This window comes from Ixodes scapularis, unplaced genomic scaffold, assembly GCF_016920785.2.
Source record: "Ixodes scapularis isolate PalLabHiFi unplaced genomic scaffold, ASM1692078v2 PGA_scaffold4__175_contigs__length_147842914, whole genome shotgun sequence".
NCBI classification, from domain to species: domain Eukaryota; kingdom Metazoa; phylum Arthropoda; class Arachnida; order Ixodida; family Ixodidae; genus Ixodes; species Ixodes scapularis.
This window is the reverse complement of record NW_024609879.1, coordinates 56,242,912-56,259,497: the sequence shown is the minus strand read 5'-3', so window position 1 is coordinate 56,259,497 and position 16,586 is coordinate 56,242,912. Positions and strand designations below refer to the sequence as shown.

Below are 16,586 nucleotides of genomic sequence, written 5' to 3'. Positions count from 1 at the left end.
AGCTGTGACCTGCAGCAACTGCCATAAGATCGGCCACAAGCCGGACATCTGTCCAGAACCCCAGGTCTGCTCCACGTGCGGAAAGCCCCACGAAGAGACAATGGACGACCAAGGAAGCGTGACCTGCCCTTCCCCCATCCCTTTCTGCCAAATGTGCCGAAAGAATGGACACCTGGCTACAGACAAATACTGCCCAAGGAGACTTGATATTGTCCGCAAAATTCGAGAGGCGGCGCGACGGCGCACCACTCCTCCGGGGTCTCAAGACAACTCAAAGCGCATCCGACAAGACTACCGCAAGAAGCGGGGAAACGGTCAACAGCCTGCGCCCCAGCTAACTGCTCCTACAACGATTACCATCGACCCTGCCATGCTGCTCCAGCTCTTCACGGCCATCGCCGCCCAGACCGGCACTGCCGTGCAAAGCAACGTTAACCCTCCAGCATGGCAGTAAACGTTACCCAGTGGAACTGCCGAGGTTTGCGGTTACGTGCCGCAGAACTCAAAGCCACGCATCACAACAAACCACAGGAACGCCCAGACGCCTACCTACTGCAAGAAGTCTACTGTACCACCGTCAAGCTGACCGGCTATAAGTCCTACGCAAATCCCTCGATACCGTCCGTTAGGGCGGGCCAGTTCGGAGGCCGGGAAGGACAAGCCATGGTCTATATCAAGAAACACTGGCCGCAGCACAAGATCGACCTTCAACAATGGTGCACGGAACATCAGGAAGTGGTAGCCGTCCGAACCACCCAGCAAGACATTCCTGTCATTCTGGTGTCCGTGTATTACCGACCTGGGGCTTCCGTCAGGGAACCCAGGGACCACGGATGGATTGCTCACCTTGACGGCCTTTACCCAAAAGAGCAGAAGATAGTCGGGGGAGACTTCAACCTCCAACACACAGCGTGGGGCTACGCCAAGGACACCTCGGCAGGCCAAAATCTTTTGAATGAAATGACCCACCACCGCTACACCCTGATGAACACCGCAGGGATGAAGACACGGCTGAGCTGCAACGCTCGGCAGAATCACACCACCCCAGATACCACCTGGACAAACAGCCCACACACGGCCAACCACACTTGGAAGCCGGAGGCCGACACTCGCGGGAGCGATCATCTGCCCATCAGGATAGTCCTGGCCCTCAACGGATCGGCGGCCTCCAAGCCCGGGAAACGGCTCGTACATGTCGTGAACTGGGACCTGTACCGGAGCAAACTCCAAAGCAGCACAGCACCAACGGTCTTCGAGTCCATCAAGGAGGCCCTCCTGGCCGCGACCACGAAGAAACAAATAAAGCTCGACACTCCCATCCCGGACCTTCACCTGTTGAATCTCTGGGCTCGGCGGCTGAGGGCTCTACAACGCTACAGAAGAGGCCCGAAAAACGCGAGAGCCTTGAGGGAGGTGACAAGAGCCACGGTAGCTGCCCGTAAATATGCGGTTCAACTCGATCGGCAAAAGTGGCTGGAGTTCAGTGCCTCGCTCTCGGAAAAAACATCTGCTCAAAAACTATGGGCAGTCAGCAGAGCCATGCTGGGCAAAACAAGGGATCGCACAGCGACCCTCACGCTCGCACTCACGACAAAGAAGACGGTTGAAACGCTGGCGCTAGAGGCTGGAGACACGCTCTTCCCCCAGCCAGCGGCGACCAGCACCCCACCAGCTGTGGGGGACCCATACGAAAGGGTCAAGATCAACGAGAAGGACCCCATGAACCAACCTTTCACCAGAGGAGAAATGGAGGACGCTCTGCACCACGGGAAACCAAACGGCGCTCCAGGTCCGGACGGAATAACTACCGCTATGCTCCGAAACCTTCCCGAAGCCACAAAAACTCGGCTTCTTGAAGACATTAACGAAGTGTGGCGCACTAGCAACATTCCAGACCAGTGGAAACTCTCCACTGTTATTCCAATTCCTAAGCCCGGCAAGAAGCCGACCACCTTAGCCAACTTCCGTCCAATCTCTCTCACCTCCTGCGTCTGCAAGCTGGTGGAGAGAATGCTACTCGGCCGCCTCTCCTGGTATCTGGAGCGGACGAAAGCCTTTCATCCGACGCAGACAGGGTTCAGAACTGGCCTGGGCACGCAGGAAAGCCTTATCCTACTCTCCAAAGATCTTATCCCAAAGCCCATTCCACAGAAATTTAAAATCAGAACAGTCGTCGCGATCGATGTCAAAAAAGCCTTCGACAGCGTCCCACACTGGGCAATTGTCCAAGAAGCGTGCGCCCTCGGCATTGAAGGCCGCGCCCTAAATTTCATCAAGTCTTTCCTCGAGACTCGCACCTTCGCGGTCCGGATCGGCAAACACCTGGCAGCGCCAAAACCGAACAAAGTGGGAGTTCCACAAGGGTCAGTTCTGTCCCCACTCCTCTTCAATTTGGCCATGGCGCGTCTCCCCGGTCGACTGCAACAGGTATCCAACCTCCACTTCACCATCTATGCGGACGACGTTTCCCTCTGGACAGTGCGCGGCGACGTTCCGCAACAACAGCGCATCCTTCAACGGGGGATCGACGTCTTGACAAGTCACCTCCAAAGCGTAGGCTTAACCGCCTCGCCGGATAAGACAACCTACGCAGTCATAGCCCCCAGGCGGGAAAGGGACGCGAACATCAGCTCAACTCTTCACTTGACTCTCGCGGGCCAACCGATCAGATCAGCACCTGAGGTACGCATCCTAGGACTACAATTCCACGAGGATGGCACCGCAAAGGCTTGGCTAACAATGGTCACCCAACAGTGCCAGGCAGCACTAAACGTCATTAGAAGGATCAGCGGCACCAGAGGAGGCGCTGACGAGGAAGTTGCCCGCCGCATGGTGAAAACCCTCATCGTCTCCCGCATCTGCTACGGTGCCCCCCACTACCGACTTACCAACACACAATGGAAGAAACTGGAAATCCTTACCAACAACGCAGCTCGAATTGTCACTGGCCTCCCCCGATATACACCGCTAGACAAGCTCAAGGCACACGCGAAGCTCAACACGGCTCGAGAAACCGTAGAGGAGAGAGCACGAGCTCATCTAGAGCGACTCCAACACTCAGCCTCCGGACGACAAATCCTAGAGATGATCGGATCAGATATCAGAGCCCTTCCCCCTCTCCCGGAGGTTGACCCCCCATGGAGCGACGATGTGTGCCTCGTGGACGATCGACCAGTACCAAGGGGAGCCGGGCCCAGTCGCCCTGGCAAGCAAGCTTGCCAAGTGCGACAGCACTGCAAACTCGTCCAAGAGTGGACGGACACCAATGAGAAGCTCGCAGTATACACTGATGCGGCTTTCGTCTCCTTCCCTAAACCGATTTGCTCCGCTGCGGTTGTGATTCCCCGCCTAGGAATCACCATGGCCGAAACATTGCCCGGCGGCACATCGGTCAAGGGCGGAGAACTTGGAGCTATCCAACTGGCACTGCGCACCGTCATCGAGAAGGAAATCCGACCGACACACCTACAGATTTTCACTGACTCTGCGGCTGCATTAATAGAATGTCGCTCTCGCCACTCCCCGAACAAGCGAGTTAAGGCAATCCGAAGGATGGCCTCCGACCTAATTACAGCCGGTACAACCATCAAAGTGTCCTGGATACCTGCCCACGCAGACATTCAGGGCAACGTACAAGCTCACTGCATGGCCCGCGCGCATCTGGATTCCCCCCGCGAGCCGAGTAGTGTGCCAAGTCACCTACAAGAACACGGGTACTCGCTCCCGCCTGAGCTTGGCGACGATGGCGAAGACCCAGACTACGACCCTGAGGAGGCAAAACAGCTCGTTAAAGAATCCTCAAGACAGACCCTGAGGGCAGCCCTGACCCCCTGCGTAAATCCGCTCCCGAGCGGAATGGGCAGGGGATCAACGGTGCTGCTCCGGAGGATAATCACAAACACCACATGCACACCGGCACGCAGGACGCATTGGACCAAGCCACCTACATCACCCCATTGCAGCTTCTGTCAAGACCCCAGCCTTCTTGCCGACCAAAGCCACTTACTCTGGGACTGTCCGGAGCTGGAAGAGATTCGCCGAAAACACATACCACCAGACGTATCCAGCATGGAGGAATGGGTCCATCCTCAGGGCCCTCCCGACAAACGTCGGGCAGTTATGACCACGCTCGTGGATTTCATCTACGATGCGGGGCTCACCGCCTATCTATAACCCCCCTCAACCCCTCAACCCCTTCCCTTGGCCATAGATCCAGGCTTGTAAGCCACCGATTTCAGCCCCATTCTCCCTCCCCCAAAGGCCAATAAACGCTTTCTGAACTGAACAAGAGTTGTAAGTTCAGCGCGTGCGTGTGCTTGTCTTCCTGAGTGTCTGGTGTGAGATTGATTTTTCCTGCGCTGTCACTGTCAAGTATGGTTCACCAACTCGCCCAAGCTTCCATCCTATCAAGTCGCACGTACTTGCACTTATGGGGCACCAGTCCGGGCGCCATGCTTGCAACTGTCTACACACCATTCCAATATTTAGAAGTTTTCTGCGCGCGACCTCCTCAGCCCAGCACGCGCGTGTTCGTCGCTTGGGAAAGAGAGCAAATCACGCGCCATACGCACGAACACTGAAAATGAAACCCACCAGGAACCCTTTTCTGGAAAGGTCGCATGGCGGCGGAGCAGTTGCTCGTGACAATAAGTGTCTAGCGTGTTACCTCAAGACTGGTTGGCTGTATTTGTAAGAAACGCCAAGCGTGAATTTTTTCGAGGGCTTTAGACCAAGCTCGATAACAGCAACCTAGATCGAGCCTTCTTTTTTCATTTTTTTTGCACATACTTTTTTTTTTTGTTTGTTCTTTTTTTATTTACTTGCTCTACTTATTTTATCGAACTTCCGTTTCAGGTTCTTTTTCTTTTCTTCAGCCCACATCATCGCAAGGATACGACCCTTCTGTACTGGCATTAGACAGCGATCGTCATCACCGAACAACCCGGGTCCCGCTCCAGGTGCGTTGACATTTCTACCGCCGCGGAAAATTTGCAATCGATGGTGGACAGTGATAATCCCAAATTGATAGCGGGTAGCATGACATGAATGCTTGCATGCTACCGGCTTAGTTTCACCAGGAAGTAGCAGCAGACAAGCCCCTGCAGTCTTTCCAGCAGTGTACTAATTCTTCACAAGCATTTTTCTTTTTTGCCGCGAGGTAAAATAAATTAGGCGTAGCGAAAAAAGAATAATAATAATTTAGGGCAGAGGTGCTTAAAGTATTAGGAAGATGGGGGCGGGTGTGGGGACCCCCCCCCCCCCCCCTCCCCCATTGTCCACTTCAAATGTTAAAGCGGGAGATTCCTCGTTGCGACGCCACTATATAATGTAGGAAATCTGCGAGCAGTAGACTTATTAACCATGTTGGATTAACCTGAGGTTTTGATGCTTCTCCTCTACACCAGTGTGAGATTAATCCAACATGGTTAATGCTCACCAGCTCGCCTGCACCCTTACGATATTTACTAGACTTACCTTCTTTTTTTTTTTTACTGAGACTATGTCATTGGGATTAGCCCAATAAAGCGCCATTAACACTGCAGTTAAGGGTTCAGCATTTGATAAGGACTGTCGGGGTTAAACACTACTCGCTAGCTATACGCATCACACGTCCACTCGAGTGTAGTAGAATATCACACCGACACTCGAGATTAGGGAGGTTTAGAATAGCGTACGCAAAGTATTTGCATGCGCAAAGAAGCGTCGTCGCCACTACGCATGCGCCGAACGCTAACTGCGGTTCTCGCTTTGCGTGCGCTATTTTAGCGTGCACTACTTTTCGAATATTGCGTGCGTACGCAAAGGGTCTTTGCGCTCCTCCAAGGAGGATTCGTGATGAGAACTTGGCTCAAACGAAGACGAGCAAAGTTAAAAAATGTCGACTCCCAGGTGCGCGGCCGCGGCCACTTTGGCTTGGGTTTGGCGGCGTCGTGAGTGCGACGTCGGCGGCATCCTTGCAACTGCGATTTTCAACGCAGGACTACATTCCAGAAAGAGTAAGTAAACAGGCAAGCCGGTTGATGTTACACATATTTGAAAAAAAAAACAAAAAAAAAACGGAGATGATAGAGGGAGAAGGGGACATGCACAAAACGTCTCAAAGATTGAGACGTTTTGTGCGTGTCGCCTTCTTCGTCTATAGTCTCTGTTTTTGTTTTTTTGTTTTTCAACTATGTGTAACATTGTATTTGGTTTCGAAGACCCTGTAAGGTGGGCAACAATCGTCGGCAACTTGATGCTTGCGAAGCGCGAACATTTCTCGGCTATGGTATACGGCGTTGCCGAGGCGATGAAGCGGACCCGACCGGTCGACCGCTCCCGTCGCATTCTCATACTTGAACAAATATAAAATTTCACTGTAAATTTTTAGAAACAAACCTTTTTTTTTCAGGCTACAGCGTTGCAAGCGAAAGATGTTTGGGCTTTTGCGTCGCGGCGGAGAAGCGCTATTCTAAAACTCTCTCGCGTCGCGTGCGCTGTCGCAATCGTTAAAGTTAGCGCTAGCGTGCGCTAAAATCACACAAGTTATTCTAAAGCTCCGTATTAGGGACCTATAGTCGGTGGCAGGTTAAGAGTAAAGTGGGAGCTCTTCCAACATCTCTCTCCCCTTTGGCGGAGCGAACGCTGAAGAGGGGCGACCTCCTCTCCAGCCTTCGCTCTGCTAAAGAAGAGGGAGGTGCGAGGAGCTTCCACTTGACTCTAAACCTATCACTGAACATAGAAGAATCAAAGCCTGCGAACACCCTCCTTTCCCTACATGAAATGTCATCACACTCGGATGCCGCCGACTCAGCAATTGGACACGATCCCAATGCCTAGTGTGCTCCGACGCGTTGATTGGATACGAGCCCCTGCCGAGCGCTGATGCACGCAGCATGGGCTTTCAATTTGTGTCTTCGCTCGATCTCGCTGCGATGGCGTCGAGATCCTATAGTGCACAGACTTTGATTGCTCCAGGGGGCGTTCACCGGGGCCACCCGCAACATGTTCGAGCGAGCAGAACACGGCAAGACCGGGACCCGTCTGATCAAGGAGGCTCACGCGGCCCAGGGGATCCAGGAATGCTCTATCACGGACAACGGCAAAGGCTCTTGTCAACCGGTGTCAGGGAGCCAGTGCTGGACTGCGCGCATGGGTGTAAGACCGTACAGCTTATACACTAACGCTCTAAACCCACTTCAGACGGTCGGCGAAAATCGGTTTCGAAACGTATCGCGCTGTGATTTACTACAGAAATGCGGCTAGGTGGTAAAAGCTTAGGTACATTAAAAATATATTAAAAAAAAAAAAACCTCTTGCCTCGTTAAAAAAAGAAAAAAAAAAACTTATTTTGGGCAAATTACAATAGCATTCACAGACGGTGCGTGCTGTCTGCGGAATGCTGCCGACAGATGTCGGAAGCTTCGCGGACTCCTGGTAGGGGGCCTGTAGTGCAGAGAGTTCCCAACTGTTCGATCGGGGTGACGTGGTTTATGGGCCGCCTTTGCAATACGAGCTGCGAGGAGGAGTCGGACGCGCGGATCGTCTGCGAGCGTCTCAGCCTTTCCGCCTGCTTTCCTCCTTGCCTTGCGAAAGTGCAGCAGCGCATGTGCACTTGCGACCAATTTCCGCCGGAGGCATCCGCCATTAAGTTGCAAACGCTCCTGGTGATTTCAGATGAACCCTTTCTACAATTTAGGATGTCTAAAAGCTGGTGTCGAGCTTAGCAGACGACCTTCGAGAAGTTTTTGACTACGATTCCTCAGCACGGAACGGGTCTTTGTAATGCGTGATTTTCAAAGTGCAATTTTTTTTTTTAATTAATTAAATACGAAAGGACGTGTTTATATCCCCCATAGCCCCTCATTTCTTGCACGAACATAATCGAGGGAGGCGATTACTTGCGCCATCTGTCAACTGCACTTACAAGTCGGCGAGCACCGTTATGGCACCGTCTGCGATTGCCTTCGTAAATTGCCCGAAACAATATTTTTTTTGTCGTTTTTGAACAAGGTAAATTCCTCTGTTGATAATTCGACTCCCAACTTTCACCTTCTAGCCGCACCTGTGCAGTAAACCACAGCGCGATACTTTGACAAGCCGATGTTTGCCAACCGTTTGAAGTTGGCTCGAAGCGTTAGTGTATACATGCTGCAGAACCGACGATCTATATAGTTGTATTGCCAAGAGCCGCTGGGCGTCTCCCGACTGCCGAAGCACTCCAGTTTCGGCAGTCAATGGTGTTGCGTCTACCTATAATATACAATGTCTTGTATGAAATGAAATGGAATAATGCATTGCGGGTTCTCAGAGACCGACTGCTGTGTGCCCCGTGTAACACAATGTTACGTTCGGCGTTCGAAATGCATTTACAGCTGAAGAGGTGTGCCCTTCCCGTGGTCATGACTCTGCTCCCCAGTGTCGGCGGGTGCGTCGGAGCCGTCTATCTACGCAGGGAATACCGCTTCTGGTACCAGGTACGCCGACCTCTATAATCATTTTATTCCTTTTGTTTTTGTACATACCAAGAGTTGGACATGCTAAAAATTCTATAGTCTAAGAGGGAACCTCTTAGACTATAGTATTCTTAGTTTTTTATTAGTTTCTTTCCGCCAACAATCGTCGTTTTAGCACCTCTTTGAAGCAGATGACTGAAATATACCGATATCCTAAAAATAAATAAACACCGAAAATCATCAGCCGATTTCCGTTATAAATAAGCACCGAAAAGTGTACCGCCCCATTACAACTTAAATCAAATCACAAAAAAAAAAAAGCTTGTTTCGATGAAACTTTTTGTCTTATTGAGATGAAGTCAATACCCTCGGATACCCTTCGCCGGTTGCAGAACCTGAGGAAGCCCAGCTGGTGTGCCAAGCACTGGCACTTCTTCCCGACGTACAACGTGCTGTACCCGGCAATGGGCTTGGGCTCCTACCTCGTCGTCAAGGAGCACGGCTTCGAGGGCCCAGCCAGGACTGCGCTCGTTCTTTACGCGGCACAATTGGGACTCACCTGGCTCTGGGTACCCATTATGTTCAAGCGACGATGCTTCGGACTGGTAATAAGAGACTACGCGGGCAGAAACTAGGGGAGAGGAGGAAACGAGAGAGCGCGGTATGTTGTTGTGTCTGGTGGTTTGAACCAGAAAGAAGAAACCGGTTATGTAAACTGATAACCGTCTTTATTAATCTTGCCGAATAGATCCCCTTGAATTAGCTTGCCATTCTTTGGCTTACCGAGCAGCTTGATAAACTATCGAAACTGAAATTAAAACACAACATTCTCCCCTACCTTAATGAACGTAGCAAACAACTTAGGGGTGGTGTGCAAAAAAAAAAGTGGGTAAAATTGAAATACAAATGATGTTCAACACTTTCAACAGTTCACTGTCCGTTCCGGTAACGTGGGGGCTTGAGCCCTCTTGAAGCTCTGGCAGGGTATCGACTGGCTGTCGTCTGGTCCAGCCATTCCGATGTTTTGTCCTGCTTGCTCTGGGGTGTCTTCAGCTGGAGGAGAAAGATCGTCATCTTCATCGTCCTCTTTCCCGTGCCACTTTAGATCACCGTTTATCTTCTTAAAGAAATTCGCGGTTCGAGTTATTACTCTTCCTCGCCGCCTCGCCGTAATCTTCGACCTTTGAACCTTTGTCACCACGTAGGGGTCTGGGTCGAAGTATGGCGTTAGTTTGTTCTGCTTTTTTTTGTTTCCACAATACTATATCCCCTTGTTTGAATGAGGGTTGTCCAGTGTGTCGTCGCTCGTCAGTGTATTGCGTAGATTTCCTTTTTGCGGCCTCGTCATCTTGACGCACATTGAATTCATGATTGCTCTGTAGCACATCAAGAAGTCATCCATGCCCTGCATTCAACCTCTTCCCTGGACAAGCAGAGGCTTGGTGGCCTCGGTTAAGGTTCGAACAAAGCGCTGTGCCTCACCGTTGGCTTAGGGCCAAAGTAGTGTCACCCTGTGATGTTTAAATTACAGTTCCGCTGCAAACTTCTTAAACTCGCTTGAGTTGAAAGGCGGCCCATTGTCGCTCTTGACTTGTTTAGGGATGCCCATCTCAGCGAATGTTCGTCTCAGAAATTGCAAAGTTGATGTCGCATTTGTCGAGGCTACTTGTCCTACCAATGAGAAGCGCGAGTACTCATCGATAAGAATGAGCAGGTACTTTCCATTCTGAAACGGTCCTGCGAAGTCGATACACAGGACTTTGCCATGTCTCATGAGGGAGAGGTGTTGGCTCCACAGGATCACGATGTGACGTGGGTGTTCAGACCTGGCATAGAATACAGTTTTGCACAGCCTGTTCGACTAACATGTCCACCCTGGGAAACCACACCGGGGTGCGGAGGGGTTGCTTGGTCTTTGCGATGGCCATGTGGCCTTTGTGCGCAAGCTCAACGGCGCGTTGCTGGATAACTGCTGGCAGCACGATCCTTGTGCCTCAAAAAATTATGCCCTCGGGCGTCATTGCAAACTTTGTCTCAAGGTGTATCTAGGGTTTGAGTGTGGAGCACTCCACAGGAGATGTCTCTCTGCACCCTTGGCTTTAATGGCTTGTCGCAGCTGGCAATATGTTAAGTCTTTTGCGGCTGCCTCGATTACTTGTTTTGTCGTCATTGCCTTTGGTATGGCTGCCTGTGACAGGAACAGAAGGTACTCATCAGGAACCTTATTTTTCCTGTAACCGTTCCGAGTGAACTTCAGTGGGTGGCATGACATGTAGTCAGATGGATTCCCTGTGCCCTTTGATGATGTATTGCGAAGTTGTAGAGCTGAATCCTCAGGCAGAGACGCTCGATTCTTGCAGGTAATCGCGCAGATGGGTTGGTCAGAATGCTGATCAGGGGCTTGTGATCAGTGTAAAGGTTGAACTGAGTCCCATACAGATACATATTGAAGTGTTCGATTGCCCACACGACATCCAGGGTCTCTTTTTCGATCTGGGAGTAGTTGCGCTCCGGATCCGTCAGACTACGGCTTGCCTAGGCGATCACTTGGAGTTCGTCACCATCTCGATGTGCAAGTATGGCTCCTAGACCTTGCAGACCTGCATCCACAGTTAGGCGGGCGGTCTTCTTGTCGAAGTAGGCCAGGGCGTGGCTGCTTGTGGGTGTGTCCTTAAGCTTGTTCAGCGCTGCCTGACGCTCCATGGTCCACTGCCAGTCAACATCTTTCCTTGTGAGGTTGCGAAGAGGTGCGGTGAGGTCTGCCAGGTTGGGGATGAACCTTCCCGGGTAAGTCATCATGCCCAGAAGACGCCTCACCTCTGCCGGACTGTTTGATGGGGACACGTCAAGAAACGCTTAGACTTTTGCCGGGTCGGGTTGCATTCCTTTTGCAAAGAAGATGTGCCCAAAAGAATGCCAATTCCCGTTGGGAGAAAGAGCACTTCTTCGGGTTGAGTGTGAGTCCACAATCCGTGAGGCGTTGTAGCACGGTTTCCAATGAGTCATCATGTTCTTCCATACGCTAAGATGTCGTCACTGATGTTAGTGACTCCTGGGATGCCAGCGAGTACTTGTCGGACTGTGTTCTGGAACAGCTGCAGCAGCATTGATTCCAAAGTTCAAACGCTTGTATCGGTAGAGTCCGATATGGGTTGCAAACGTTGTGATGTTTCTCGAGTCCTCGTGCAATACTAGCTGGTGGTATCTGTCGTTGAGATCTAGTTTCAAGAAGACAGACGCGCCATTGGGGCTTGTGACGATCTCATCTAGCGTTGGGGATACATGCCGCTCTCTGTTGATGGCTTTGTTTGCTCGGCGCATGTCTACACACATCTGAACAGTGTCCGGTGCATGTGGCTTTGGTACAATGACGATGGGAGAGACCGATGTAGTAGGCCCGAGGCTTTCTCGACTACATCGAGCTCCTCCAGTCGCCGTACCTTTTTTGTGACCAGCTCAAGTATGTTGAACGGGATGGGCCGTAGCTTCTTTGCCACTGGTGGAATTGATTGATCGATATGCAGTTTTGCTTCAATTCCTTTAAGCTTTCCTAGTCCTCTGAATAGCTCGGGGTACGTCTCTTAAATGCCCTGCGAAGAAGAAAACTTGTACACGAATGAGACAAGTCCCGGACCATCGACTGACTTGAAGCACAACAGTGACTCACTTGGCGTCCTTGCCACCAATATGGTATTCCGCAACTTGGTGTCCTTGTAGCAGAGTTCAGGAGAAAACTTGCAAAATTAGAGGAAGTTCTGTTCTTGATCCGTACGCAAACACTTCTGGTGCTGGGCCACCCAGGGTCGGTTTGCCTGGGATCTTGCTGTGCGTGTAATGGCTATTGACGTTTACCGAAGCTCGTGTGTCCACGATAAAGTTGTAGCGGCAGCTGTCGGCAGCGATGCAGCGCTTGAACGGCGCCAAGCTCACGGGACAGGCACGAGCTAAGGACACGAGGTGCCTGGACCACGAGCTGCACGGAATCTGGAATTCGGCGAAGGGCCCCTCGATGAGCTAGTCAAAAAGGACAGTGTAAATATTGTAAATAAATATGTAGAGTGTGATTTACCGAGCCTCCACTCCTACAAAGTCAATGTCACGATCACCAATGGTCAACGTAACTTTTACAGCCTTTAAGTTGTTGAGATGTATCGTGAAAGCTTGGTCGTCCGAATCAGAGTTTGAACTGTGTTCAACCAGCCTGTGAGCCATGTTGGGTCCACCTTCTTGGCCCTTTCCCCGGTATACGTTTGCGAAGTCTCCCCGCTTTTAGAGGCGAAGCTCCTTAGAGTCTAACCTTGTCCGGCGTCCGTGCTCACATCGATTGCCCTGCCACCGGAATCAACCCACCTAAAAAAAAAAAAAAAAAAACGAACGCCCGCACGAGGGTTCCAACTCAGGACCGATTGCTTACGAGGCAGACGTCTTAACCACTACGCTACAATCTTTTTTTCTTTTTTTAAGAGATGTTTATTTGCAGGTTAAAAACGTAAGTAGCAAGAATGGAAACAAATGTATATACATACTTTAGAGCAAAAGAAAAAAAAAGAACGTTACATAATTTAGACATTGCATTCAATGACCCAAATCAGTTAATGACTACAACACTGTTAAAGAGTGCAGTAACCTCAGCTCTGGATGTGTATTGCACTCGAAGATCTTAAAAAAAAAATATTTTAGAGTGAGGCACTTGCGAAGGCTACGGAGAGTCTTCTTGAAGAATACAAATTTGGTGCTACCTTTTGACCTTTTCCCAGAGTGTTTTTCAGATTGTTTTTCTATTTCAACTGGTTCTAAAGTTCAAATAGTCCAGTCCAATTTGTTAGCAAAGTGCCGCCACGCAGGTTAAGGGTTCAGTGTGCACTCTGTCATGTCTACTCTTGACCGCCATAGCCCATGTAGGCCTAAAACCATGATTATCTCCGTCAGGTCAGTCAGCGTCCTTTTGTCGTGCAGCCGTAGGAATTTCAAAGTACACCAACTAATTGACTCTTCAGGTCATCGTGGTTGGACAGGATGAAATCCTGCTCGGTGATGGGAGCTTTGGGAGATGACGATTTCGTTCGCCTCTTCCTCCTCCTCTTTGATTCCGGCCTCTCCCCTTGACATGTGTAGCCAGGATCTGACGTGCATAGAATCTGTTCTCCCCTTTTAGAGCGCAGCTCTTAGGCGCCCGTTTCCGGCTTGAGCGGCGTCGCCGTCGCCGTCGGCGTAACCGCGCAGGGCATTATGGGTAAATTTTCCCGAAGGAACCCGAGGTCCTCCCGAAGGAACCCGAGGTACTTGGGGAGGACCTCGGGTTCCTTCGGGAGGACCTCGCAAGGACCTCGGGTTCCTTCGGGAGGGCCTCCGGAGGACCTCGGGAGGACCTCGGGTTCCCTCGGGAGGAAACAAGGGGGGGGGGGGTCACGTGACGATGACGTCATCAGTGACGATGACGATGTGGATGCCGATGACGTCATCAGTGACGTCACTGATGACGTCTTCAGTGACGATGACGATGGCGATGCGGATGCCAATGACTTCATCGGCATCGTCATCATCACTGATGACGTCATCGTCACGTGACCCCCCCCAGGACCTCGGGTTCCTTCGGGAGGACCTCGGAAGCACCTCGGGTTCCTTCGGGAGGGCCTCGGGAGGACCTCGGGCTCCTTCGGGAGGACCTCGGAAGGATCTCGGGTTCCTTTCGGGAGGACCTCGGAAGGACCTCGGGCTCCTTCGGGAAGACCTCGGGAGGACCTCGGGTTCCTTCGGGGGGACCTAGGGGGGGGTCCCGTGACCTGGGGGGTCACGTGACCCCTCCCCCGAGATCACGTGATCTCCCAGGTCACGTGACCCCCCAGGTCACGTGACCACCCCCCTCCCCTTCCGAGGTCAACTGATCCCCCCAGTACCCTTCCCTCCTCCTCAAGAGCTGCGCTCAAATTCGGTGTTACAGGGAGTTGTAAACAGCTTTCATTTTTTTTCCCAAGCATTTCTTTGTCGCTGGTTTCATCCATTTCGGACGCCTCTTCGTCTGACTTCACTGGCTCTTCAGCTTGGTCTTCAGCTTGGTCTTCAGGAACAAGAGCACTGAACGAGTTAGGAGATGACAACATTGCTCACTGTCTCCTTCGTTGCAGAGTGTGACGACGCCGACCTGTCTTCGCACTTCTCAGTCCGTGAGACTGCCTGTACGTGGGCTGTGCTGTGAGCGGTACTGACCTCTGCCGAAACCTCTGTTTGCGCTCTTTCTTCTGCGTCCATCAAGTATACTGTAGGGATGTGAAGAGATGCAGCCGTTCAGTTGGCGTACGTTTGAATACAGTCTTCGGGATCGTGGCCGAATTTTCGGCATACGCTACACCAGGGAGCGCGGCACTGGCCTCGGACGTGCCCCACTTTCCTGCATCGTAGACATTGCGGTGCTCTGCCAGGTACGGAGACAAGTAAGGTGGTTCCCAGGATCTTGAGCTGATGCGGCAAGCTGTCCGCAGTTTCGTGGATGACGTGCCAAGCACGATTTGCGATTTGATCTCTGCGTCAGTGCCCGCAAAAGAACAGTGCCTTGCCATCGCAAGGAGGTGCGTGCAGAATGCATCGATAGTCTCGCCATCTTGTTATGTCGTTTTTCGGAAGTCGAAGATTTCGTAGTTTCGGTTAACCCTCGGCCTGAAATGGTCGTGGAAAACTGTTTTGCTTTTTCGTAGTCATCTGGTGATCCAGAAGTGCTTCCCGTTTCGCTTTAACCGGCCTGTCTCGTAGTGGTAACTGCAGTGGTTACGCTGGGTGGGGTTGGGGTCAGCAATGCGAGTGACGCGTACACGTCGTAGACTTCCTCGCCGATGTAGTGGAGCAGCGGAGCCTTCTTTTGTTTTGCGTCTTTGACCTTGAGCGCCGTCAACAGATTGTCGAATTTGTCGATCCAACGTCGCCACTGATCTCCAAGCGTTTCTGGAGACGAACTGACTTCGCAGGGCGGGAAAGCCGGCAAAGACGGAGCAAACGCCATCTTGCTTTTGAGCCCACGCTGCTTGAAATTTTCTGAGCGTCGGGAGCCGGTGAACTGACCTTCCTTGTTCGTTCGGTGGTTCGATGAGGAGGCACGGGGTTCACTTGTCATGTTGGACGCATCGCTCGTCGCCACTTCGTTGTGTCTGGTGGTTGGAACCAGAAAGAAGAAGCCAGTTATGAAAGCTGATAATCGTCTTTATTAATCTTGCCGAATAGACTTCCTTAGATTGGCTTGCCTTTCTTTGGCTACCCGAACAGCTTGCTGAACTATCGAAACTTAAATCGAAACAAAGCAGACGCCAGCACGCCAAGCTCTAAATATAATTATAAATGGGCAGAGGCAAAGCTAGCTAGCTGTCTTTGTCCCCACTGCACTCGTCGAACGCATTAGATAATATTTAATTATGTATTGTCTTTACGACATATATGTTTATCTATTATGTTTACATACATATAGCATTATATTTACATGCCTATTATGTTTGCTTTGATGTAGTAAAGGGAAAGCGTTTGAAATGTAGTAATGCTAAACACAAAAGTCGTTGGTTGGTCGTGGGAGGCCCGTCTGTGGTTAGTCCGTGGGAAGTAGAAAGATAAAAGAATTACGTCAATAGACCGACCTCCCCAACTGTTCGGCGAATGGGTGACGCCGCCATAACTTTAGTTGGCAGGAGGCAGACGGCTGTGCACCAGAGGGCTCGTGCCGTCTAGTATACTCGATACACGGGCAGAGTTCCCGCGAGCTTGTCGCACGTGCAAAAATGCTAAAGTTTCCTCGACACACTGCGGCAACGGTGGCGAAGCCAAACTTGCTGGTTCCGAACGTCGACAAATAATATTCCTGAATTTTCACAGCAGAGCTTTTTAAAAGGCCCATGAAACGAATTTTGGGCTGGAATAAATAAATTTATATTGGAATTTTACTAATACCACATCGTTCAGTGAGCCAAAAGCAAAAAGGTAGAAAGTCAAAAGCCTGACTTTGGGCAGAAAAAGTTTGAAAACACAGCGGACTATTTCGTGCCTCCTTCCCTTCGTAAGCTCTCTGCCTTTTCACTGTGATGCATCCGCGATCCCCGCGGCGCGTCACCGGGCCCCCGCAGCGCGTCACCCGGGCCCAAACGCACGTCACACGACACCCGACCTCACGTATTC

The 16,586-nt window shown here is 51.3% G+C and overlaps 2 protein-coding genes across 2 annotated transcripts; both read left to right on the top strand.

Moving 5' to 3' along the window:
• The first annotated feature begins 444 nt into the window (after positions 1-444).
• LOC121837764 lies at positions 445-4,917 on the top strand. The gene is made up of 3 exons (XM_042293566.1): positions 445-1,695; positions 2,506-4,106; positions 4,875-4,917. The coding sequence occupies exons 1-3, from the start codon at positions 445-447 to the stop codon at positions 4,915-4,917; spliced, it is 2,895 nt and encodes a 964-aa protein (XP_042149500.1).
• A 3,404-nt stretch (positions 4,918-8,321) lies between these two features.
• Positions 8,322-9,070, top strand: LOC8041138 (translocator protein-like). Its single transcript, XM_029970776.3, has 2 exons — positions 8,322-8,456; positions 8,828-9,070. Exons 1-2 carry the CDS (start codon positions 8,322-8,324, stop codon positions 9,068-9,070), a joined length of 378 nt encoding a protein of 125 aa, XP_029826636.3.
• Positions 9,071-16,586: the final 7,516 nt, after the last annotated feature.

Excerpts from the sequence above, each read along its gene's own strand:
- LOC121837764 (XM_042293566.1), top strand. The coding sequence starts at position 445 with ATGGCAGTAAACGTTACCCAGTGGAACTGCCGAGGTTTGCGGTTACGT. Across the intron at positions 1,696-2,505 it reads TGGGGGACCCATACGAAAGG|CGCATCCTTCAACGGGGGAT; the intron begins GTCAAGATCAAC and ends CCGCAACAACAG. Across the intron at positions 4,107-4,874 it reads CCTCAGGGCCCTCCCGACAA|CCCACATCATCGCAAGGATA; the intron begins ACGTCGGGCAGT and ends TCTTTTCTTCAG.
- LOC8041138 (XM_029970776.3), top strand. The coding sequence starts at position 8,322 with ATGTTACGTTCGGCGTTCGAAATGCATTTACAGCTGAAGAGGTGTGCC. Across the intron at positions 8,457-8,827 it reads AATACCGCTTCTGGTACCAG|AACCTGAGGAAGCCCAGCTG; the intron begins GTACGCCGACCT and ends CGCCGGTTGCAG.